Source organism: Leiobunum rupestre, chromosome 3 (assembly GCF_980474605.1).
Source record: "Leiobunum rupestre chromosome 3, qqLeiRupe1.1.hap1, whole genome shotgun sequence".
In the NCBI taxonomy this organism is placed as follows: domain Eukaryota; kingdom Metazoa; phylum Arthropoda; class Arachnida; order Opiliones; family Sclerosomatidae; genus Leiobunum; species Leiobunum rupestre.
This window is the reverse complement of record NC_143386.1, coordinates 17895359-17921017: the sequence shown is the minus strand read 5'-3', so window position 1 is coordinate 17921017 and position 25659 is coordinate 17895359. Positions and strand designations below refer to the sequence as shown.

Below are 25659 nucleotides of genomic sequence, written 5' to 3'. Positions count from 1 at the left end.
ATTTCACATTTCATTAAACTTTAATTTCACATTTCATTAAACTTTAATTTCACATTTCAATAAACTTAATTTTCACAATTCATTAAACTTAAATTTCACATTTCATTAAACTTTAATTTCACATTTCAATAAACTTTAATTTCACATTTCATTAAACTTAAATTTCACATTCCATTAAACTTAAATTTCACATTTCATTAATTTGGTATTTAAACTGTCATAATTAATTAATTTGGTATTTTAACTGTCATAATTAATTAATTTGGTATTTAAACTGTCATAATTAATTAATTTCTTATTTCACGTTTCATTAATTTCTTATTTCACGTTTCATTAAATTTAAATTAAACATTTAAATAAATTTTAATTAAACCTTCCGTTAAATTTAAATTAAACATTTAAATAAATTTTAATTAAACATTTAATTAAATTTTAATTAAACATTATATTAAATTTTCATTAAACATGTCATAAAATTTTCATTAAACACTTTTTTACATTTTTGTATTTAATATTTACTATATATAATTTAAATTAACACACTATAATCTTTACAACAACGTTAAATTTAAAACTTGAATTCGAAGCATCGCCGGCAAAGGCTGGTTAATTTCGCGAGGAAGAATCCTTGAACGTTTTGAGGAAGTGGTATTTCGCTATTTTAAGAAACGATCCGCGATGCCAACTTTTTTGGAAAAAGATCGCGAATATCTGGCTCGCGTCACTTCGGTCGAAGGAACCACGTCCGCTTTAATTCTCCACTCTTTTCTTAAGCTGTTCGTTTCGGCGCGCGAAAAGACTTTTGGGGGAACTGTGCGCGGATTCAAGACGGGTTTCGTCGACTATGAAATGACTGTGTTAAGCCCAATCGCATTCTATAAAAATATGCCTTCACCCTATATATTTAAATTAAATTTGTAGTAAATTACCATTAGTGATATTTTTGTGTTAAATTAAATCAGCAATCAATTACGGATCCAAAAGTAAGAACTTCAGGTAGAGTCGCAAACTTTATTTATCATTTACTTACTTGTGTATTCATGCGAAAATCGCTATACTTAGGAATCATAAAAATTTGTTTTGTTTTTTAAATTTGAAATGCGGGATTTATATTATGATGACGTATTAAGATTTTGAAAACGCGAATTTAAGCCACTAGATGGCCAATTACCCTACCGGCCGATAATTTTTTATTGCTACATTTTAATTTATTAATTTTATTTCTTTATTATTGATTTTATATTTTTTAATCTTGATTATAATATTATCCTTATTAAATTGAGCGATATGTTTAAAATATTTCTTGACCGTTCGACCATTTTTAGTTAGTTTAATTTAATTTAATTAAGTTAATTTTTAATTTATGTATTGAAATATAACTTGAATATATCTAAAATAAATTTCCAAATGAAGAGCGTCAGAGTTCGAAATATACGACTTTGGTTTATTCTTCTCCACATGGTAGATGGCACTTCAAGAGCTAACGTTAAATTAGAATTTAATAGAGGGACTGCCTTGATTAACAGTGAGTGCCGCCATATTGTTCTACAACTTGAAGCTAGATGATAAACATCGTTTCTCTATACAACCAGTTACTAATAGTTTTACTTTTAATTAATTAAAATAAATTAATTTATGTCCCGTGGTATTAATGGACGGTGTTTCGTAAATAAATAAATAAATAAATATGGGCATTACTTAAAAGCAATAATATGACAATATAATTTTTGAAAGAGGATATACAATTTATTTTGTCATTTATATATTTCTATTTATATTAATTTAGATTGGGAAAATAACACCTTTTTAAATTAAAAAGTTAATTATATTTTGTTATGAATACCTTCACAGAAACATCTATTTTCAAAACTATGAAAAGCCATACACGCATTTTTCATTTGGTTAACTGACCAAATATGTCTACAAACAACAACTCTCAACAATGTTATTTAAAAAAAAAATACTATTACGGAGGCTTAACTACCAATACATGGAAGTGTTGTGAGGAAGAGCTTCTTTTCCATTTGTACATCTTCCACGCTTTTGAAACAAAATAGTTGCCCGCGGCTGATTAATCAAAGATAAAAATGAGCGAAAGGATATATATACATAATTTAAGTTATTTAAAAAAAAAATATGGTTTTAAGTTGACAATTGGGATAATTCGGTGTTTCACAGATCTATAAAGACGTTGGAAAAAGAACCCCGCACACGGCTCTATGGAAAATGGCTTTAGGCCAATTTTTCTGAAATTTGGATATGTTGTACTTCCGAAATCCTGAACAAAAGTGTTGCTGGGTTCAACGTCCAAAACTCCACATTTCGGCAGCTAGAGTATAGAAAACGTATATACTCCCGAAAACTATTGGCTATGGGATTTTTCTAGCGTCTTTTATTGATCTTCCAGATTTATACAATGTCGTTCGTAAAACATTTGGCGCTCGTTTTACTTTTCTGTTCCGTTGTTCTGAAAAATTGTATTGTCGCCCTCTTCCGTTGTCATAGTCCACTATTTGAGGTCCATTGTTCTCAGGAAAACCGCGATTTCCATCATCTTGTGTTGATCGTAGTATATCTTTCCATGGGTACTTGATATTATTTTCATGGCGAGCGTATTCCAGATACCACAGTGCACTGGATACGAGGGGCTGAAGTGTTCTTGCACCTGATTAACATGTGCAGCAGTACCCTAAAATTGGTTCTTCCTCAGCCGCTTCTGCACGCTTTGTCGCCGTCGTATACATGGGAGGCTATCAACAGCCGATGCTTCGTTGCATTTAGAAACCGTGAAAATAATCTAGTTCATATGAAACCCGGCTGACTAACCATTTCATCGTACTCAAATAGTTGTTCATTTTATCGATGCAACTTGTCCTGTATATACGATGGTGCCAGATGCAGTTGATAAACACCGACTGTTAGATCCTTTAGGCATTCTTTTGTTAGTCTAGGAAATCCTGGTGCATTAATAGCTCGCAACTGAACCCACTGATCGTTGCTTCGTTGTTAGTTTTCAGCCTCTACTCGGACTTGAACGACATTTCCTTCTTCGCCCCTAACCATACGGATCTGGCCCTTCAATAAGTGCGTAATAGGCATTTATTATCGCGGCTTCTTTTCTATAACAGTATCGAATATTCAGAGCATGTGCCATCGGTATATCATCAGAGAAGAGCTTGAATTTCGATTTGATATGACTATTGTGCGGTTCGACTTTCCGCATGATTTTTGTTATATAACATTATACGTTAGCTTCATTCGTGTTTAACTGCTTTTCAGTCAGACTCCTAAAGAGATGGCATTTTGTAATCAATTCCTAGATGTTCCAGCAAAGGAATGGCGCCACGATAACCGCTGCCTACAATGAACCACACTAGAATGTGGGAAAAATCTTTTTCGAACTCTTTGCGGAGTACCTGGGCGTCATTATTGCGCGAAACGTAAAAGTAAGGGCCTTGTTTGTCTAAAATATACCCGTCAGGAGCAGCAATTTAAACTGGTTCTATTAAATGACGTCTCTTATGAACGCAATAAACCCTAAATTACTGCATTTGGGAATATTGCAATATATATCATCAACGTTAGCAATGGCTCGTCGAGTTTCAGGCTCTAGATTGTAGAGCTCGTTTGTGAATGGTGTTATATGCCTCCGTATATATTAATCTATCGTAATTGCCAGAAAACTAACATAATGCTGTACAAAACTTTGCATTTGGGATTTTCATACATTGACAATGGGAAGACTCACGTTTGGTCTACTAGAATAATTAAAAATAACCTCTAACAGGTAGTCGTATCTTACAGATAAATACTAAAACATGCTATTTGGTAACGCGTCTCTGCCTATCACATTCTGCTACTGAATCACACATTTCAAACATATTTAGTAACTGATCCTTGGGTCAATAAAACAAAGTGTGAAACTCTTCATCAGAAAAGGCATTTTCGTCGTCGTAATGGGCCTCAGAATGACTGTTGGCGGCAGCACCCATTTCATTAAACAATATATTCTGCATATCGTAAAGAATATATGGTTGCTTTACCAAACGCAAACCAAAGAGCAATTCTGCCGAATAATTCCCGTTGTCATCGAGATGATCTTTACAATATCTAGTGTTTTCAGAGATGTATGCCTGAACTCTTTTATCAACGTAGTCTTGGTATATTATTTGTTGCAATACATATCACACTGGTCTGACGTGAGGTTTGAGTTCACACATTAAGTCCTAAACATGATGGGTTTTCCAAAAATACTCTTATTTAATTCATAATCGATCGATTACAAGTAACGCAAAGACGCGTTCGCTTCGTTACTACAGCCGCTCGCAGGTCTGCTGAATTTCGCCTCATAGTTGCGATTTCACATTAATTCACATTAGCAGCACCATATAACCTTGCCATTTGATGTAAGGTCATTGCTAAGGGATATGTGTGACACAAACTTCAATTTATGTTCGCCATTGTTTTAGTTCATAGATTAGGTCTTGTAAACAAATCCGTATTTAATAATAAATAAGTAAATAAAGTAATAACGTCGTAAATAAAGGCACGCCGGTTTGTTAGTTAGGTGTTGTAAGCAAGTCTCATAATTGTAAATGAGGTATGTTAATTGGTCAATTATACAAACCGAGAAGGCCGGTCGTACATGCAAATCACGTTTGTTAATCCGGTCAGGTAGTAAGGTAAGGTATATTCACAAAAGTAGTGAGAAAGCTATAAGAACAAGGAAAAGCAAAGTGAACACACGTTGGGGAACGGGATACGCTAGAAAATATTTCATTGCCATATTTGATTTTAAATACGCGTTATAAATCATAGAACAACCACATCAAATTTATTTATATATATCTATCTTTGTGGGTCTCTAGCGGATGAAATGTGAAATTTTGGTAGTTGAGCCCAGCAACACCTTTGTTCAGAATGTTCGGAAGTAGAACATATCCAAATTTCAGAAAAATTGGCCGAAAGCCATTTTATTTCCAAAATAATATTATTCGAGAATTACTTTAAAATGCAATAAAATCAATTCGTCTAAATTTTGCGAAACTCAGATTATTAGGCTCTTCAGGGAAACGTTTTGGCCATTATTAAATTAATAATGATAATACAAAAATTAATACTGAAAATTTTACTAAAATTGAAGTAACTTGGATTGACATATATTTTCGTTTGGATTTTTGATAATTCGCAATACTATAAACCAACGACCAGATAAAGTCAAGTTTTAAATGGATACAAAGAAAAATTTAATATAAATTATCTATTTTTTAAATTGAGTTTTATAAAAATTAATTTAAGTACCTGGTCATGTGATTTCGTACTAATTTAATTTTTTAATTGCGTAAATCGGTGGGAGTAGTTTTGAGTGTCGTAAATAAAGGCCCTAACTACATCGTTTTGAACATTCGTTTATTGTTTTCAATATTACCTTCTCAAATAAAAAGTTGAATTAAGTCACTAGTTTAATAATATATTTTCTATTGTGAAATAATAATAATAATAATCAGCTAGGCTAATACATTTGGCATCACCTTAGGCCTAAATCATCGAGCGACTTTTAAAGCCATTAGTTCAGGTGGCCGGGTTACAATGCGTACCATGTTGCTCGGTAATTCCAAACTGTGGGACAAATTAGAGAAAGCTTTTAAATTTGAAAACTAAATTGAAAATGGTTTTTATGTAATGATAAAATTGATACTTCGGAAGGAAGACAATGTTAAGACCATTATGAAACAAAAGGTACGAGAGGGGGAAAAAACTGGCAATTGGCTGTGGTTTAATAGTGTCAGGACTCAGAAGTCGACAGTTTTAGAGAACCAATGATATACCACGCTGATTTGTTTATTTTTTATTGAAATCGAACTTACTTTTCGAGAATGAGAGGTTAGAAAACAACACTCAAAATCGCCTCAACACAGTTATTATTCCTAAATTATAAATAAATACCATCTTGGTTCTACTATACATCATAACATAAGTGTATAATATTGTCTTATAAGTGTGACACTTCCTATTCTTCATATGCAAAAGTTTTAGGGAGAGCTATTCACAAGACAGACTGCATTACGGGCTTTAAACATTTCTACCTTGCTTTACGAGCTATAGGCAGTTTGTTTTCTTCCGAAACTTCTGAAAATGAGGTAGAAGGTACAAGTTTGAAGCATTAACAGCATAAAGGAATGAAAACGTTTCACTAAGATATTAAAATACTTCGGGTAGTTGGTAGTCGAATAATCGAGACTCTTTTTCACATCATGGCTATGATATAAATATAATATTTGTCTTTTAATCTGATTATCAATTGAAGCTGGCCCGCCTCCAAGTCAGTCTCCGAACCCTCAGTTCATTAATAGGTTTTCCGCCCTGACGCAGATCGGATTTCACGGATATTTTGAGAGATGGTCGCTTTCGTAGCAGCTAGACAAACAATTACAAGCAAAGGTTTAAGACTCACTTCGGATATTTCTGGCTTGTTTGTTCATGTCATAGTAAATAATTAAAGTTCATTGATTTGTTTGAGATTAGTTTTATTTTAGATTTGATAAAACAAAAGGAGTAAAACCTCTACACATTAAAAAATTTTAGTGAAACAATATCAAAATACACTGCGAATAAATATTTTTTAAAATCAACATGTAACCAATTATGGTAGAGAAAACAAGTTGGCAAGCCAAAATATACCTCTCCTCGGAAGAGTTTTTAATTTTCACTGAAGCGTAACTGTATCCGTGGTTCTGCGGTAGAACGCTCACCAGTCGTGCAAGAGGGCTCGGGTTCGAATCCCGGCCGTTTATTAAATTTTACTACACCCAATGACTAAAAGAGGGCACTTTTGGAAAAACTTTTTCCCTGATTCTAAGAAACTGCGTACGCAATGATTACGCTTTGCCCCGAAAATTCGAACGCGTTCGCAGGCCTGACAGACAGACCCACAGACAGACCCACAGACAGACCCACAGACACGGTGGTTGTATAACCCCTCCTAGGGTACAAAGTCCCCTCGGAGAGGTAACAAACATTCCTCGAGTGAGGAGCCCGGCGGAAAATATCTTAGCTAAACACAAAACTAGTTTAAACTCTAATGCTTTTCAAACGGATTTTAAATTACTTTTAAAATTTGCTAATACATGTTTAAATATGTAAATTATAAATTGTAATTATAATCTTTAGAAGTACAACGCAAAGTAATTATATCATGTGATAAGAGATCTTTTTCGGAATTACCTGTACAAATGCATTGTCTCTATAAATTATTATATTTTAATATATAATAAAATAACAAGATGTCACGGAAATTTTAGTACACACAATCCCTCCGATGTTATAGATATATGGTAAATATTAAATTTAAATTTTAACAAATTTTCAATCATCTTGTACATCGACTTAACAAAACCAGGAGGAATTTTATAGAAAATTAATTTTTCGAGTTACCTGGTTTGGAAAAATGGTAGTCAGGTTTTTTGGAATTAAATGGTGCCTGTATCAATTAGTACGAAATTCAAATATCACTATAGTGCATACGCGGGTTATGAGGTCCCGCGAATTGGCCAGAAATTTCACTTTAAATTATTATTTCTTAATGAAACTGAACACGTAGTTTACAAATGATCAGTACTAACTAAAAATATAATTTTCAACCAAGCCGATCTTAATTTAAAAAGTATGGAGATTTAAAGTAGAAAATCGTGAAAAACCACTTAAAGTGTTGGTTGCACGAAATTTTAGCAATGGCTAATTAATGATTCATTAGAAAGAGCAAACATTTTATAGCAAGTACAGAAAATTTCATCAAAATCGGTTAAGTGGTCTTTGAATTATTATAAAAAGAAGTCGAAATGGTGGAAATCGAGTTTTTCGGTGAATTTCCAGACTTTCTCGGCACCCATGACGTCAGAAAATGCGAAGCGTATCATTGGTTAATTGTCTGTAATACATTTCTTTACATCTGGGATTAAAAGCAGGTTGATTTAACACCCAGGAAAAAGTCCTACGAAGTAGTAATTGAAATAGGCATACACAAGCCTACGTAGTAGATAAACGATTTGAAACCGACGGCTCCTCGTAAATGTTTTGTTAAACGTCGGGTCGCACGCGCCGCTTAGCGCGCGCGTAAAAAAATATTTTTTATTTCGATAATAAGCCTAATATTATGATTAAAAACCTCTGGTTTGAAAACTTCTACAAGTAAACAGAATCCCTCCACTTTAGTTCCTTCTATTTTAGGAATAAAACTACAGCTTTGATTTGCCCCAAATTGCTCGTGCTACGGAGGAGAAAATTCGCCGAAAATTTCAGGATTTTGGGGAGCGAAAAAGGTCAGTTTCGGACTCAAAGTTAATACACTTAGGCTTGGAAATTTGTTTCGACAATGACATTTTTGGAAAGAGAACGTCCTGGGCTTCAACACAAGCCCGCATTCATTCGTTTTTATTACCATCGATTTTAACCAACACTTTAAATGGAAAAATGATTAACTTCTTGGGCTCAGTTTTGAAAGAAATATTTTGGGATACCGAGGTCGGTAAATGTAGACTCGAACTAGATATCGTTGAAATTTATAACCCTAACTGGTAAAGAGTTATGTACGTGAAACCAATACACTCAAATCCCTTGGATTATGTGTAAAAAGCAATCAGATATAAATTGAAAATTAAGACAAATAAATAAAAATTAATGAGTGGTGGAAGGACGATTTTTCGAAATAGTTTAATTACTAAATTAACAATTGTAGTTGAGATGTTTCAGGCTCTTGCTATCGGCGTGACAGTCACTTCCGTCAAATCTTGACATATCACTTCTTAAAAGCTTTTCACTTATTCTTATTTTGAAACAGTAGCGTAGCTAGGACTTTGCGTCGGGGAGGGGGCAGACAATTGAGAGATTTAAACAGTTGTATACAGGGTCTTTTTTTTTGCTCGGAAAAGTGTTTTTTTTCAAAAACTATTTATAGTACCGATTTCAAATTTGGAAGGTCAATTCTCTATACCGGGGGACATCAGTTTGAGAAATTTGAGCGTTTTCGGTAATGTTTTTCACCAATTTTGAAAAATTATTTTTCGACCACTAGGTGCGAGATAAAAAATTTCTATTATAAAGTTGTAGGCCGTCATCGAAAACCCTTAAAAATTGTTCACTCGACGAAAAACAATTTATTTATCAGTGAAAATTCGAGCTTGAAAAATTTACAAGTTGGTGAAGCCAAATTACGATTGTTTGAAACGATAATTGAAACCGAATTACCTAATCCAGTTGAAACTTTGGTTAAAAAAACGACCGGATTTAAAAAACACGAGGCTATAGGTCAATCCTAAACATGCATTGGGTATTTAAAGGAAAACTTTGGGAGATTATTATCAGTGTTTGATAATATTTCGAACAATGCCTCGTTATTCAGTAGCTGAGCGTACCGAGATAGTTGCCATTTACAATGGAGAAGCAGCGCAAAACCTTAGAAGAGTGACTGAAATCTTCGCAGAAAGACATCCAAATGGAGCACCATCTGTAAATACAGTAAGACGAGCAATTCACGATTTCAATCAATTTGGTAACTTGCAACCTAGGTTTCGCGGATTGGGTCAACCGGATTTAGACTTCGAGAACAATGTACTCGCGTACTTTGTGGCATATCCTCGTCACAGTTGCGCTAACGCCGCTGCTGATTTGGGTTGTTCTGCAAATCGTGTGTGGAAAATTCTTCGTAAGAATCGCTATCACCCATACAGAGCTACGCTCCACCAAGGACTAATTGACGGAGACCATCAAAGACGTTATGAATTTAGCAACTGGTTACTAAATGCTGTCCAAGAAGATAGACAATTTTTGCGCCATGTTTTGTTCTCCGACGAAGCGTCATTTTCTAGAGATGGGCCCTTTAATCATCAAAACAGCCATCTTTGGTCTGACATCAACCCACATTGGGGTTTTGAATATCATCACCAGGTTCAATTTGAACGGGTCAATGTTTGGGTTGGACTTGTTGGAAACCGTTTGATTGGTCCCTTTTTCCTGCCGACGAACCTCAACGGCCAAAGGTATTTACATTTTCTACAGAACGAACTGAGTGACGCAATCGACGACCTTCCATTGGCTGAAAGACGTCAGTTGTGGTTTCAGCAAGATGGCGCCCCTCCGCATTTTTCCCGGCAAGTAACTGAGCACCTCAACAACGAGTTTCCTGAAAGGTGGATAGGGAGAAATGGTCCAGTGCATTGGCCAGCAAGGTCACCTGACCTAACACCGCTGGATTATTTTCTCTGGGGATTCGTTAAAGCAAAGGTATACGCCACGCCCATTGAAACTAGGGAGGAACTCATTAGACGAATAATCAGTGCTTGCCGAGACGTCACACCAGAAATGGTAGAGAAAGCGTTTGAGAACTTAATTGTCCGCGCACAAACCTGTGTTGCAGCCAATGGTGATATTATTGAAAATGTTTTGTAAAAATTTATGTGAATAAAATATCTGCATTTAAAAACCAAACGTGTACATTTTTTCAAGTGTGAAAACTCTACTACGTTTGTATTAGACTTGTTCCCTTTTCAATTATCGTTTCAAACAATCGTAATTTGGCTTCACCAACTTGTAAATTTTTCAAGCTCGAATTTTCACTGATAAATAAGATGTTTTTCGTCGAGTGAACAATTTTTAAGGGTTTTCGATGACGGCCTACAACTTTATAATAGAAATTTTTTATCTCGCACCTAGTGGTCGAAAAATAATTTTTCAAAATTGGTGAAAAACATTACCGAAAACGCTCAAATTTCTCAAACTGATGTCCCCCGGTATAGAGAATTGACCTTCCAAATTTGAAATCGGTACTATAAATAGTTTTTGAAAAAAAAACACTTTTCCGAGCAAAAAAAAAAGACCCTGTATAAACCAAATGATTCCGGGGGCACTTGCTCTAAAACTCCGTCTTAAAATGAATAATTATATTACCAATTAAATAATTAACAGCAATATATTTATAAAGTAACTTTCTTAAATAAATTAGCTACGTGTAACAAACATTTTATATGGCTTTTTTTAATGACCTTGACCTACTTTTGAAACGATTCCGGGCCGAACAAATACGATGCAAAATCACATAATTAACCATTGATTAATTTACTTAAAAAACTAGGACCAACTTCTTTAAATGAAAAAATTGTTATATTCCAAATTCATTTTGCCACTTGCGAGAGTCTAATTTAATAATAGAAGCTACCAAGAGCCTTGTATAAAAAGTCATATGCAACTACCTTAAAATATATTTCATTTTTATATAAATAATATTAAAATATCTAATATTTTAATAAATTTTGTATTTATAGTATTTTATAAAAATAAATTAATAAAAGAATGTTTTAATAAATTATAAAATAATATAATCAAATTATATAATTATATAATAATATAATAATATAATCAAATTATATAATTATATAATAATATAATCAAATTATATAATTATATAATAATATAATCAAATTATATAATTATATTATATAATAATATAATCAAATTATATAATTATATTATATAATAATATAATCAAATTATATAATTATATAATTATATTATATAATTATATAATCAAATTATATAATTATATAATTATATTATATAATTATATAATCAAATTATATAATTATATAATTGTATTATATAATTATATAATCAAATTATATAATTATATTATATAATAATATAATCAAATTATATAATTACTACACATTGTATGATTACAAAATATTTCAATCACATTATTTTATATATAAAATTATAAAAAATAATATGATTTCGACATATTATAATAAATAATTAGATTTTTTAAATCTAGGGCAGCTTTGGATTAACAAAATGTATAAGAAAATAGCCAAATGGTTTAATTATTTAATAGAAAGATATCGAAAGTTAAGAAAAGGTCACGTTTTTGCTGTGACAAAAAGCAAAAGATATTTTTATAACTAGCAATTTTTACTAGGTCATCTTTAATTCGCCACAGCTGTTTTAACTTTTTATTCCAAAGATCTTATTAGTCCCAAACGCTTTAAAGGTGCTTAATAGCTAGTCGTTAAAAAACCAATAATTTCGCGCGTCAATTGCGTTATACTAATAACGTCATCAAAACCGGAAGAAGCAAAATGTGTTTTATCTTCTCAATTATTTTCGCAGCAGCCAGTTTTCGTTTTGACGTAAACACGTCGGCGTGCGAAAATATACCCGTACTTAATTCTAAGTTTACCCGTCATTTGACTATCTGCCAAGAGTCTAGGAATAGTTTGGGTCGTCATCAAGAAAGGGGAATTTTTTAAGCGGTTCATCTCTCCCAAGAGAATGTTCAAATCCACTGTTCTTCGTTCTCGTTTTCCAAAACTGAGCCCTTTCTTTTCCTCCGTCCCTTTTTCACGCTTTGCTCTCTCTCTCTCTCTCTCTGCTCCCGCTCTCCTTTTTATAATCCTTGCATCGCTAACCCTGCTGGGAACAGTACGAAATTCCTCGTCTGAGGAATGGTTCTTCGGGTGACTGTAAACTCGACTACTGGCTGCTTTAAGCTCGGGTACTTACACGAAAAAACTGATACCTCCGCGTCCCAACGGCCGCGACAATTCGACTAGATTATCTGACTGCCTCTTTCTAAGGTCGAATTTTTTTTCCGAATGCTAGCGTAAAATGTATATGTATATATATATATATGGATAAATATGCACATATATGTTGGTATATTTTCTTATAAATATTATGATATATACAACGTATTGGAATTTGCTCTAGAAATTGTATGTTTTTAGGGGGTATTTTTAATGGTTAGGGAATTATTTATTTATTACGATTCAGAAAAATCTGAAAACATTTCTTAGTTTTATGAATTCTTTCAACGATCGGTGGTAGTCAAAATGTTTCAATGAGAAAGTTGTAAAGCATACTCAAAATCTAACAATTAAAATCGGTTTTGCTGAAATAAGCCGAGATATTTGAGGTCATAAAAAACAAGTTGGTTTTACCCAAATGTTTTGTTGTGCATTCAACAAAACATGATAAGTAGGGAAATTTTATTCAAACACAATTTTTAAAGTTCAAATTTTATTGACTCCCTCTGAGGTATTGTAAAATTATTTGGCACACATTTTCCGTTCTAAGAGATCAATGTTAATTGTTTGCCAAATTGAGAGGTCAGTGGTAATTAACGAAACACTAATCTTTGACCCTTGCATTAACAGTTATTTGTTCAAATTAACTAAGCTTTTTTCTGTTGTTATTTTCAAGACCTCAAAATTCAGTCACAAATAAGCCTATTTCCACAGAAATTGAAAGTTGTAGGGTATGTTCGACAACTTTATAATTCCAAATTTTTGGCAACACCTACCGATGAAAAAATAAAATATTACCTAAATTTTCGGAAATTTATAAATTAGGGAGTTCCCTCCACAATAATCATCAACTAAAAAATTTAATTTCCTGAAGTTAACAGTTTTTAAATAAAAAAGATTTATCGGGTAATTTAAAACACCAAGTATTAAAAGAATATATTCTGAAAAATAAGAAATAAATGCAAATTATTTCCTTTTCACAAAATCTTAGTAAATGGTAAAGAAAAACTTTCAATAAATAAAGAATTGGCAGTCGTGGTAAATAATTAAATAAACAATCGGCCTTTGCTAGGAAACCAAAACCTATAAAAATATTTATACGACACTTTTATGATCTGCTTTATTTTATATTATTTTCCCCGTCGTAAGCAGCAAAGGTTTTTTAACGTGTGATGTTTTAACGATAAGTATTATGACGCGGGAAATTTCAACGATATTTTATCGAGCGTGATGTGTTAACAACACTTATTATCACGTGCGATGTATTAACGATATTTATTATCGCACGCAATTTTTACACGATATAATTATCGCACTATGTTTAAACATTATTTATTATCAAGGCTAACTTATTTTTTAAAAAATAAGTGTTGTTCTATGGTCTTAATTTCTTTTATTTTCATCAAAATCTAAATATATTAGCGTTTCTGTAAATTTTACTAACTAGTTTTCTACTTTTACCATTATTTAACTACTTAGGTTAAAAACATACCTCTGAATTCGCAATATACGTTAACTGACGTAGTTGTAGCGAAATGTTTCGTGACGTTCACACCATGACTTGAAGGGATTTTTACCTCTAGTCTGACCGTGGCTTAAGATGCAGTCTAAAAATTAGTTTACAATTTTTGAGTCCAACTCAATATATTTTAAGAAAAACAAATATTATATAAATTGTATTAAAATGTTTTTCTCAAAATCATGAGATTTGGTCTTGCATCAATTTACTTGGCTTTCAAAAGTCAATAGTTCTTTTCATAACGTAATGTGTCCTTCTTGTATTAATGTGGCTCTTACGTCACAATTTCTTACTTATAAAAGACTACGAGCTCGCACTACAGTATTAAGGGCAGTATTACTACCAAAAACTACCGCGCAATCTCTGCCACCTATGTGCCTACAATACGCCATATTAATCGTTTGTTTTTATCACCGAAGTTCGCAGACGATCCAAGCTGTAGGGGTAGCGACCGCTGCGCCTCCTATACCCGTTTCGCTAGCGAATAGCTTTTTCTAGAGCGCGTGCAAAAAATATACGAATAAAGCTGTGTCTCGTGAAGTTAGAGCAACATATTATATTTTGTTACTTTTTACTCATTTTATTTTATAGAAACAACTATTATTAAATAACTACTTGTAATAAATATAGCCGAAAATTCAGTAATGAAAGTGGCATCTTTATCAGAGTTTTGTCATTAATTAAATAAAAAATTTCTTAATCTTAATCCTTTAGATCGCTAATCCTTATAAATAAATCGCAAATTCAAGTTAATCAAGTAGTATGATTTTTTCCAGATAAAGAATGTTTGTGAAACGAGACACTCCAAGCCCAGGATCAGGTAGCTAGACCTTTCTTTTACTGCATGCGATATTGCACTAAACCAAATCCAATGCTAGAGACCGTGAGTACCACATGGTTACCCATAGTTTCGAAAAATGATTAAAAATCCTTCGTTTGTGTCTAATTACAAATGGAACATTTTCGCTCTATCTTCGTTCATAACGCCCTCTATCAAATCATCTGGTTATATTTCCCTGAAATTTAGGGTAAAAGCTTATAAGCTATTCTTAAATGCCTTATTAACATAAATAAAAACCTGAACAGCTGTAGACGGGATGTGTTAGAAAGGAAACGCTTCACGAATAAGATCTTGAACATACAGATGTAAAGAGATTGTAATATGAGGTACCTGAAATTCACAGAGTTAATTGTTTTTGGAATGTTGGCGATGAAGATATCGATTGTCTTATGATGTTTTAGTAAATTACAAATTTAAGACAGTTGCTTTTTAATATCGATGAACAATTTTAAACAAGCAATACACTTTTAACCGATAAATTTATAGTTTCGACAATATTTATATTTTAAAATAAACTTGTATCGGATAAATAAATCCAATTTAGTTTCAACGTATATAAAATTACCTCTACCACTTCTAACAATGAAACGTTTAGCGAAATAAAACCCACATACAAATGTTTCACTTGGAGGAAGTTAAACCCTTTATCTCGGATGTCTTGATATTTGACAGACAGAAGTCGAGACGGCGGAATCCACTGTGATTTGTGCGGTTCGTCGAACCCCGCAGTTCGCTGTGACAAGTGCAATGGCCACGCGTTCTGCCTGTCGTGTGACGACATGTACCACAGACACCCCAAGAGGAAGCAGCACCTGCGGAAGGCCATCGACAGCTACACCTCCACGATTCCAGCCACGGCGATCCGGCAGCCGTCGGGACAGAGAGCCAACGTCCCCGGAGATCCTTCCAAAATGCCCATTCCACCCCCCAGGAAGAAAAAGGGGAAATCCTTCTTTCCAGGATTCGGAAGTGATGTAAGTGGACACGTTCGATTTAAAGGTATTAAAAGTCACTCGATGACTTGGGCCTAACGTGGTGCCTTGGGTATTGGCCTAGTTGATTATTATTAGTCTATCAGAACCTACAATAAAATTACATTAGGCGACCACTCTCGACCTGTACCTGAAAATTCCTGAGCCAATTTCTAGATGTACTTTTTTGTTACTAAATATCGAAATTGGTAGTTGTGAGACTTAGGACAGCTTTGGTAGGCGGATAGTTTTCACTAATAGCTGCGCAAAATATAACGATAATGTGTACTGGTTTAGTGAACCCCGTATAAGTACAGTTTCTTCCTTGCTTTAAGAAAACTCATCGGGAAAAATATCAGCTAGACTGTACCAAGTTTTCTATTTTTAAGACCATAATTTTCAAGATCGAAATAGCCCTAATTGTGATAGTTTTTTTTTAATAGAGCAATAGTATATTGGGATAACTAACTTAATATCGTCAATTTTTAAAACTTAAATAATTTCACGAAAAACATTACATTCTAACGAAACTTAAATGAGGGAACAAATAAATTTTTGATATGCTTCGATTGAGCGTCAGCCATATTTTCCGAGGCGAATTCTAATATACATTTTCTGAAAAAACGTGTTACTTAGAACGTACTTAACAAAAATTTCCATTTTTATAATGAAAATGTTGTCATGGTCTGCCAGTAACCTTCTCCTCTTAGATAAAATCTAATCAATCTAGTATCTCATAGGTTCCCTAAAGCTTACGTCTACCGGGGCTTTAAATCCTGCGCCATGGATGTGCAAAATAAGACTGCTTCGGATTTTATCCCCAATCGCGTGACGGTGAGGAACCAAACTATGGTGTCTGCAGATCGTCTCAAAATATTAAATAGAATCGGTTTTAGTGTTTTGTCGGGCATTCGACAGCACGTTGGCAAAAGTCTTAAAGTCTACCTGCACCCAAAAATGAAAATTTAATATTTTATTAGATTATGTATAGTTGTCAACACTGTAAAAATTTCATATTAAAATATTAATTATTTTACAAGTTATTCCAAATAGAAAATGTGAATTTTAGCAGACAAACTTCCACTTTCAATTGACCGAAAACATGAAATCTTGAAGGTATGACGTAGAAGAAGCCAAACAAAATATATTTTACTCAAACCGCCATATTGGCTAGATCATGATTACGTATGGCAACGTTTGGCTACACCCTAGAAATTAAAAAGCCAAATTTCCAGGACCAGTTATGTCGCGTTGTACAATGAAAACATACTAAACATTAAAAAATAGAGGGATCTGATTACGGTATCATGGTTTTAAATACCAGTGGATTAAACTATCTTTACCTTATCTGTATGAAAGAAACATTTCTACCAGGGAATAATTATTTCACGGTTGGCGCTGCTGTAGTCTAAATGATAACATTAGCGACACGAATTAAATGTTAAAATTAACTAGCTTCTGTGACGTCACTGATGCTATAAATTAAGTCAAGCGCACTTTTAAAAACGGAATTAAATTCTATAGAGGGTGCTATAAGGAGATGCACCGATAAAATAGGAGACAGTTCAGGTAGACTTTAAGACATTCCTAATTTATCCTTTTAAAATCTCCTTTTGACACTTATAAGCTTCCAATACGACATCTTTTAAATTAAACATCACTTAATCTTTCAGATTCCAGCATTACCGAAGAAGGAATTTTCTTTGACAGAAAAGATCGGCAGCATTCGGCGTTTTATGAGCAATCGGCCACTGCCTCCAATTCCCAAGCATGAACTACCGCTGCAACAGGGCACAATTCCACCAAAACCAAGAGCCGCCAGTCCAAAAAATCATCAAAGTGAGCGGTTAAATAATAAGTACTTCATTTAAACATACTCGGTTATTCGTTAGGAGGATTTTCTTCGCAGGACCTGCACGCCAAAGCTACTCTTTAATAATAATAAGCTAGGCCCAAGTCATCTAGCGACTTGTATTGCCTTTTAAATTCGGGTGGCCGCGAAGGGGGGTGGTGACAAGCCCTTCATGCAACGCGAGCCAACAGCTCCCTCACTCACTATGGCCGTCAGCCTCTACAAGTTTTTATGGACGGGAAACCGAAGAACTAAAAAAAAAACCCTTTCACACGTGAGGAGAGAAATTGCCAACTCTACGTAGATTTTACTTGAGTAAACCTTTTAATTATAAATTTTTAAATTTTGTTCAACGGTAATTTAAAATAGTAGAAAGTGTTTAAAAAGAACTGCTACTTCAAGGAGTTTTAGAATCTTTTTCATTTCAGAAGATTTTGGTCCACGTTCTTTTCTCAGCTAATCATTTTTATTTTTAATTTCTACAAAATGTTTAACAAGATTACGCAATGTTACCCCTGGTGTCAACTATTTTCACTATTTCAATTTAAAAACCGTCCCACCCGTCAATGTTCATCGACCCCTTATCAGAAATTAGCTTCCCCCTATCCCTAATATAAACCGCATCTTTAAAACAACTCCTATACCAACTCCGCTCCTGACCTTTGTTGAATCCCAAACTATTTAACGTTTTTTTTATTATTTGTAAATACTGCTTAACCATTTGTATCCCCTTTCTTAACACTGTATTTATGCTCGTTTCTTCGATTTTTAACGGGTCTTTTGTTTGTCTTCACATATACATTTTTTCGTGTATCACCCCTACTATTAGGCTTATCTTTAATTAACTCTGGTGTTGATGTTTTAAGATTCTGGTTGACTAGTGTCCCCTTAATTATTTTAATTTGAGTCATTATTTTTCAGAAATTCCTTTCATAGAGGGTAATGATACAACATGGTCCGGGTTTTCTTTTTAACACTATTTACAAATCATATCACAGATTCCGGGTAGCCACCATTCATGCATTTGCGCCTTCAATTTAATCTTATATTTTATGGGGTCTTCGGACAGTTTCAATTTTATTTTTAAATAATTTAAGTATACCTTTTTTATATTTCTGCTATGGGAATATTGAAACTTAAAGAATATTTTGGCATGAGTCTCTTGATAAATTGCGTACGTCACAGTTCTATTGGGTTTTAATGATACGTCTAAAAAGGGCAAACTTTTACCTTTCTCCCTTTCAAAAGCAAATTGAATGTCTTTCAACGTTTTGTTTACTAAACTTAGTAAATAACTTTCCTCCAATAATTAACTTTTGATTAATAAAAACATCGTCCATAAATCTTCTCCATAAATTTATAAGATTCATAATTTAAGTTTTCTTCGTGATCCATGACCAGGTTGGCGATTGGGGCCGATAAATGATTCCCATCGCAAGGCGTTTTCGTTGCGCATAAAAGCTTCCCTAAACACAAAATAAGTCTCCATTAATCAAATTTCTGCTAATTTTAAAATAGATTCAAAACTTAATGTTGTCCTATCAATTAAATTTTTATCAGATATTAGTATGTGTAACACCGGGTGGATTGGTATATTACCATATAAACTGACTACCTCTTTTTAAACACGCTACCAAATTCATACGAATTTTTAAAGAGTATTCTTTATTTCCTACTAATGGAGAAGTTATATTTACTAATATCTTCGCATTTGTATATATAAGTCGGATTGTTTATTCACAAAAAAATTACTCTAAGTGGGTTTTCTTCCTTGTGGATTTTTACTAAACCACATATGTGTCGTACTTTCAATATCAGTGGATAAAAATGATATTTTCTTGTCCCATCTAACTGCCCAGTTTTTACCGCTTCATAAATTATCCTTTGAACATTATGATCTACCGTCTGCTAATTGTTTCAGCATATTTTTCTACTTTTACGATGAAACGAACCTGAATAAAGTGTTAAGAAAGGGGATAAAAAATGGATTAGCATTTAAAAAAATTAAATTGGTTGACACCATGGGTAACATTGCGTAGTATTTTTATATGTTATAGATATTAAATTTACAAATGACTAGCTGCGGAAAGACCGCGGTCCGAAAGCTTCTGAAATAAAAACAATTTTTAAAACTACATGAAGTAGCAGTTCTTTTTTTAAACCTTTTACTGTTATAAACTACCATGGAAAAAAATTTAAAACTTAACAAAAGGTTTATTTAAATAAAATCTTTGTGTCGACGCTCGGTCATTAAAAAATCCCGTCAGGGGAGTATCACTCTAGCAGGAAAGGTTAGGCTTCCATCTTAAACCGCTCGCGAAGCAACAGTTCAAAACTTAGTAGAAATAATAATCCTTTGCTATTTATTTTAACAAAAGTAGATTGATGTCAGTATTACTTTCAAATTGAAAAGTTGAACAATGTCACCAATAAAGTATCATCTTCTAAAATGTGGTACAATTTTTCTGAGTTATTCAAAATATTTCACAGCAGGTACAAATTTGAAAGTGCTTTTATTCACTAAATTTTCTAGTCCGTCGCGCCAAGACTTAGTATTGACGAGTGCTTTACTTTCCCTGGTAGAGTTATACTCCCATTAAAAAAAGTGCGTCCATAAAATGAAGGTTGAACCTAGTTGGCTTGAGTATGAATTATAATTTGTTTATTTAGCCAGTTGGCTCAGTCTTGCCACCGAGCAACCAAAAATATTTGGTCTAGTGAATTAAGGGAAGCTAAGAGAGAATGAGAGGTGTCATTGAAGCGTTTGTTGCTCTTCAATCAATTCTTAAAAAAAATTAATTTTTAGCGAACAATCAAGTTATCTTAAATAATCAAGTGAAACATTCAAGAACAACAGAGCGACAGGGTTCACCGGAATATCAAAATATTTTGGCTCATTTGGTAAATTAGATTTAAAAATTGCACATTATCCACAATACCATTTTTAATTTCTTTGTAAACCCTTCAGACAAAAGTTGCTCAAAATTCTGCCGACGAGTGGGAAGATGAACCGTCCGTTTCCACTTCCGGCAGCACCAGAGGAAGCAGCGTAGGTGACGATATCGGATGGGGTCAGGACGTGACCCCTTTACCGAAATCAGGAGCACCTCCAACTTTAAGGAATAACAACGATGAAATGCCTAATCAAAATATACAAGAATGGCAAGGGATTGGTACTTTAAGAAGGGGACAAATGCAACGCGGACTAACACCACAAGAGAGGTAATACCAATTACTTTAGTTTGTTATGCGACATAAATTTTCTAGTAGTGCATTTTGGCTACCACGTATAAGATCTAAAGTATTAGTCTGAAGTTTAGCAAAATGTGTGATCTTTTATGACAGGGCTCAAGCTAGGCCTAGACTAAGTATAAGTAGAGTCGTGTTTTATTATGACAAGTATAATTTTCCGTATATTCAAACATATTTAAACCTAATGTAAAAAATATTTAATAATTTAATTATATTTTTCGAAAAAATACATTTAAAGTGTATTTAAAATATAGAATTACATTTCTATAGTAATTGCATAAGTTTCGTTGTACAAATATAAGCTGCTTGGGATAACACTTAATTTTTCAAACTTATTATTATGTTTTATTCCTAACAACCTTTATAGAATGACCCACAGCACAAGTATGGGCAATCTTCAATCGGGATATCCTAACCAGCAAATGGCCGGTCAGGGTTTTTATCCCTCCCCATATCCTCATTTCTATGGTCAGGGAGCAGTACCTGGACAAGGCTTCCCTGGTCCGTATCCCAATTTCGTCGGACAGTTCCCCCGAGGATCGTGGAGTCACCTTCAAAACAGGGGAGAGGATGAAGAGGAGCTAGACGGAGATGAGGAAGAAGATCCATCGGGTCAGGACATCGACAGTGGTACCCTCACCAAAGCGAATAAGTCGCACATGAAGAGAAGTCAAAGCGTCATGTATGATCCGATGATGGCACCAGCCGGTAATCAAATTTATATATATTGTTTAGCCGTATGTATTTTTGTCGAATGTGAAACCCTTCGAGATTCGGGTATACATATATTGTTTGACACAGCATTAGAAATCTGGATATATCTGTCTCGAAATAACAGCAAGGGGTCCGACTTCCGTAAAAATCCCGTAAACGTTAGAGAAAAATGATTTTAGAAATTTAGAAATCCACTTGAAAATTCCCAAATCTTAATATCCCAAAATTTACAAGTGTCGGACCTCCCCATTATCAGCCTTCAAGATTCGGGTATATTTTCAGAATAGACTTAATTTTTTTCATTCATAAAGTATGTCATTAAGCATCGCGCCTGTAATATAAAATACACATAATAAAATCTCCATTAAAGTCCAGGAAAAACGATAAGCCCCAAAATTGTATAAAATATTTGGCCAAAACCATTGCAGGTTTCCCCGGCCAAAATATAAAGTTTAAATTTAAAAATAATAGTCTTATTAATAGACTTATAATGCCTTTAATTTATGTTGCCGGGTTATGCTGCGTAGGAGTCGTGACCAGCCCTTCTGGCCACGCGAGCCAAACGTTTACTATTACCGTCAGTCTACAAGTTTTTATGGCCGGGAAACCAATGAACTTGGACGAAAACCTCTAACTAGTGGGGAGTGGGGAGAGAACTTCCAAACTCAACGCAAGACTACGCGTCTATTCCTAAAACAACTTGAAAATAACCATATTTCCATTTAGATTTCACTTTCTAGAAAGGTATATCTGGATCTCCAAGGGTGTGACATTTGTGAAAGATATAAATAGATATTACATTTCATTTATTCCGATATAAATGAAACGTCCCATTATACCCGTATTAAATAAATTCGTGTTAGAAAAAGTAAATAAAAGCCAAAAATATAGGAAGAATCGTTACCATTGAAATTAATTGAAAGGGATCTAAGAAAGATGGAAACTTTTCCCACTGAGTGCTCAACTCTTCATCTAATTGCAGGGGCATTCTTTCCGTTCGGCGCGGTGCCACCTGGTTACCCTCCAGGAAGCTTCTTTCCTCCTGGTTTTCCACCATACTGGTCACAACAGCAGCCTGGTCAAAGACTGTCCACACCACCTTCTCCGTCCACGTCCTCTAGGTCACTTACAAGGAAAACCAGGGGTAAGAGTAGGAAACACCTCACAGACGACGAGACATTCAGCTCAGACCGAAGTCGAGGAGGTTCCAGAAGAGGTAGCAAAGCCCAGCATCATAGATCCGAATCCTCGGACCTCCCGCAAAGCTCCGAAGACGAAGGCGAAGCTACTCTGTCGGACAAACGGCGTACTAGGAAGCAAACGGCAGAAGAAGAGCCAAACAAATCTGAGGACGCAAAAGAAGATTTTCCTATTCCTGAAATTCTGGAAGGTTTGACAATGTTTTAACTATCATAAGCGTAAATGGGTCACAAAATATTGTTGGAATTTCTTTGGGTTTGAATGATCGTCCAAATCCTGTACACTTATTTTAGAAAAGGCCTAAAACCAACAAAATCATACTCTAAAATAACTTTGTGATTCAAAATCTCGTACAGAAATATCGCAATTAATTAATATGTTTTGAAAAATATTGGGCAAGAGGGCCCCCTTCTTGAGCATGAGGCGGAATAGACCCTCCGCTGCAGAACACTTATATCTGGCACTACTTATAACTTTTCACACTTGGATTAGATGGATATGCTATAGCGAGGTATGTAATAGGAAGGAATATTTTAATACAACCTAATGAGACGGTAGTTACAGAGTTTAAAATTCCTACCTAAAAGCTGTGCCTGTTAGAACAATAGTAACGTTTCTGCTTAGCCAATCGTCATTAACCGCCCATTAAGTCGTTTCGAAAACTTTTCATTGGTCAATTGGAAAAGATTTTGTAAAAGAAAAGAGTAACGAGTTCAGCCCCATTCCACTACCAGGAAATTCGACTTAAATTGTCAGTTTAATAAAAATTGATATTTTACATTCATTAAAAGGAGTAGTTTTCAAAACTTAAGCGCGTCTTTATTATAAAGACGTTTGTACAGTTAACTGGTAATAACAAGATCCCATAGACGCACTAAGAACACGTAATCATAGCTTTAGCCCGTCGTGGAGCCTCCTAATCTATATTTTCCAAATAAGCCCCGCCTTTTTATATTTTCCGCCTGTAGTCATTTAAGTAACCAAAAAAATTAGCGTTCTAAAAACTACTTAAACTAACTAAAAACCTACTTTAAAACCACTTAAAACCAACTCTAATTTCGCTTAATGGAGGACACTTAAAGCCAACTTAGAGCCAACTTGAAACTTAATAACGACAACTTAAAGCCAACTGGAAACCAACTTAAAAATAATATGTAATTTTCAGTATATGTAACAATAGTGGAAGAAGACTCAATAGCTCCGCCTATTTAAAAAAAAATTAGGAGGCGATCCAGAAAAATTTCCTTTCCTCTGTTCTTGGTACGTCTATGGGTTCTTGGTAATAACAAATGAATATTTTACTTTCGCATGTAATAATATTTTTAAGAAGAAAATGGTTGAAACGTTATAAGTTTCAATATTTCGACACTTCAAAAACTGCTTTTGTAAGTGAAAGCCAAGCCCTACAATGTTTGTTCCAGATGCGAAAAATTCCAGCTAGAGGGCGCCTGGGTGTCTTCATTATCGTGCACGCTACATTTAATTATATTCTAAGATGTTTTTTAAACTAAATATAATTAGTGAAAATGCTTAACTATCAATTATTTTTATCAATGTTAATTCAAATTTGCTTCATATATTAGAGCTCATATTAACTGTAGTTAAAAATACCGATTTCTAAAATACTACTACGATATTATTTGAAAAATAATTATAATTTTTTTTTAAATTGAGTTTTATAATCCATTACAGATAAGCCACCAGCTCCGCCCCCACCCATTCCGACGGAACAATGGGAGTGCAACTTTTGTACGTTTATCAATCCTCCTGGTGGTCGTGTTTGCAACGTCTGCTGCAAGACCATATCGTCGGAACAGGAACCAAGTGACGCGAAAGAGGAGGAGAAGGGAAGCGCAACGCCGGATTCAAAAGGCAGCAGAAATGACCTCAATGAGCTCAAAGAAAAGAAAAAGAAGGCCAAAGAACAGTTCTTAAACTTCAGTCCAGATTTTATCAAAGAACAGCAACAATTAGAAGAGGTGATTGCTTTGAAAAAAGCTATAACACAATTTTTTTCCTAAGCCGCATGATAAATTAATAAAAAAATGATACATTTCGCTCCTTCATAAAATGTTATATAAGCTATTGGAGTCAAGTGCTAAATGTGTATTCCACTGTTTACTGAATTCATTAGGGGAAAAACATTAAGTTAAATGCAAAGGGTAAATAACGACATTTTTTTAAACGTTAATAATAACATTTTGAATAGATACAGTTACATAATCAATGTTTTATTGCCACAATGTATCATTGATTTAATTCCTATGTTATTGCTTTTATCCAATATTCATCTCTACGCTCAATTTTTAAAAACATTTTGAGTTTTAAATAGGAAGGTCCGCCACGAATTCAAATATGAAAAACGAAGTAATGTTTTAAACATTTTGATAAGACATAATTTAGACTTTCAGAAAATGACATAACATTATTAATTTAATTATTTCACTATAATTCAAATATTCTGTTCGTGTTCATAAAAACTTGTTGAGGTTAACGGTAATAGTTAGTGTAGGGAGCTGTTGGCTCGAACACGTGGCATGCAGGGCTTGCCACCACCCTCCTACGCATTGTAACCCGTCCACCTGAATTAATGTCTTCAAAAGTCCCTCGATGACTTAAGCCTAAGGTGGTGCCTTGGGTATTATTAAATTTTTTATAACAAAATTGGTAATTGTTTATAACAAAATTGGAATTTTTTTATAAAAAATTGCTAATTTTTTATAACAAAATTGGTA

General features: G+C 33.8%; 1 protein-coding gene across 5 annotated transcripts in view; it reads left to right on the top strand.

Annotated features, from left to right (window-relative positions):
- Positions 1-739: 739 nt before the first annotated feature.
- The window catches only part of LOC149949729 (uncharacterized), a 38227-nt gene continuing 13307 nt past the window's right edge, over positions 740-25659 (top strand). For 2 of the 5 annotated variants that reach the window (XM_090167895.1, XM_090167896.1), the window contains exons 1-9: positions 743-996; positions 14871-14914; positions 15608-15909; positions 17580-17745; positions 20565-20659; positions 20727-20980; positions 21378-21718; positions 22707-23114; positions 24617-24903. In XM_090167895.1, coding sequence (XP_090024021.1) covers positions 14878-14914; positions 15608-15909; positions 17580-17745; positions 20565-20659; positions 20727-20980; positions 21378-21718; positions 22707-23114; positions 24617-24903 — 1890 coding nt within the window. In that variant the 5' untranslated portion in view covers positions 743-996; positions 14871-14877. Of the gene's footprint in view, positions 997-8226; positions 8319-14870; positions 14915-15607; positions 15910-17579; positions 17746-20564; positions 20660-20726; positions 20981-21377; positions 21719-22706; positions 23115-24616; positions 24904-25659 lie in introns of all 5 variants that reach the window. The other 3 variants (XM_090167897.1, XM_090167899.1, XM_090167898.1) reach the window with 3 other exon arrangements.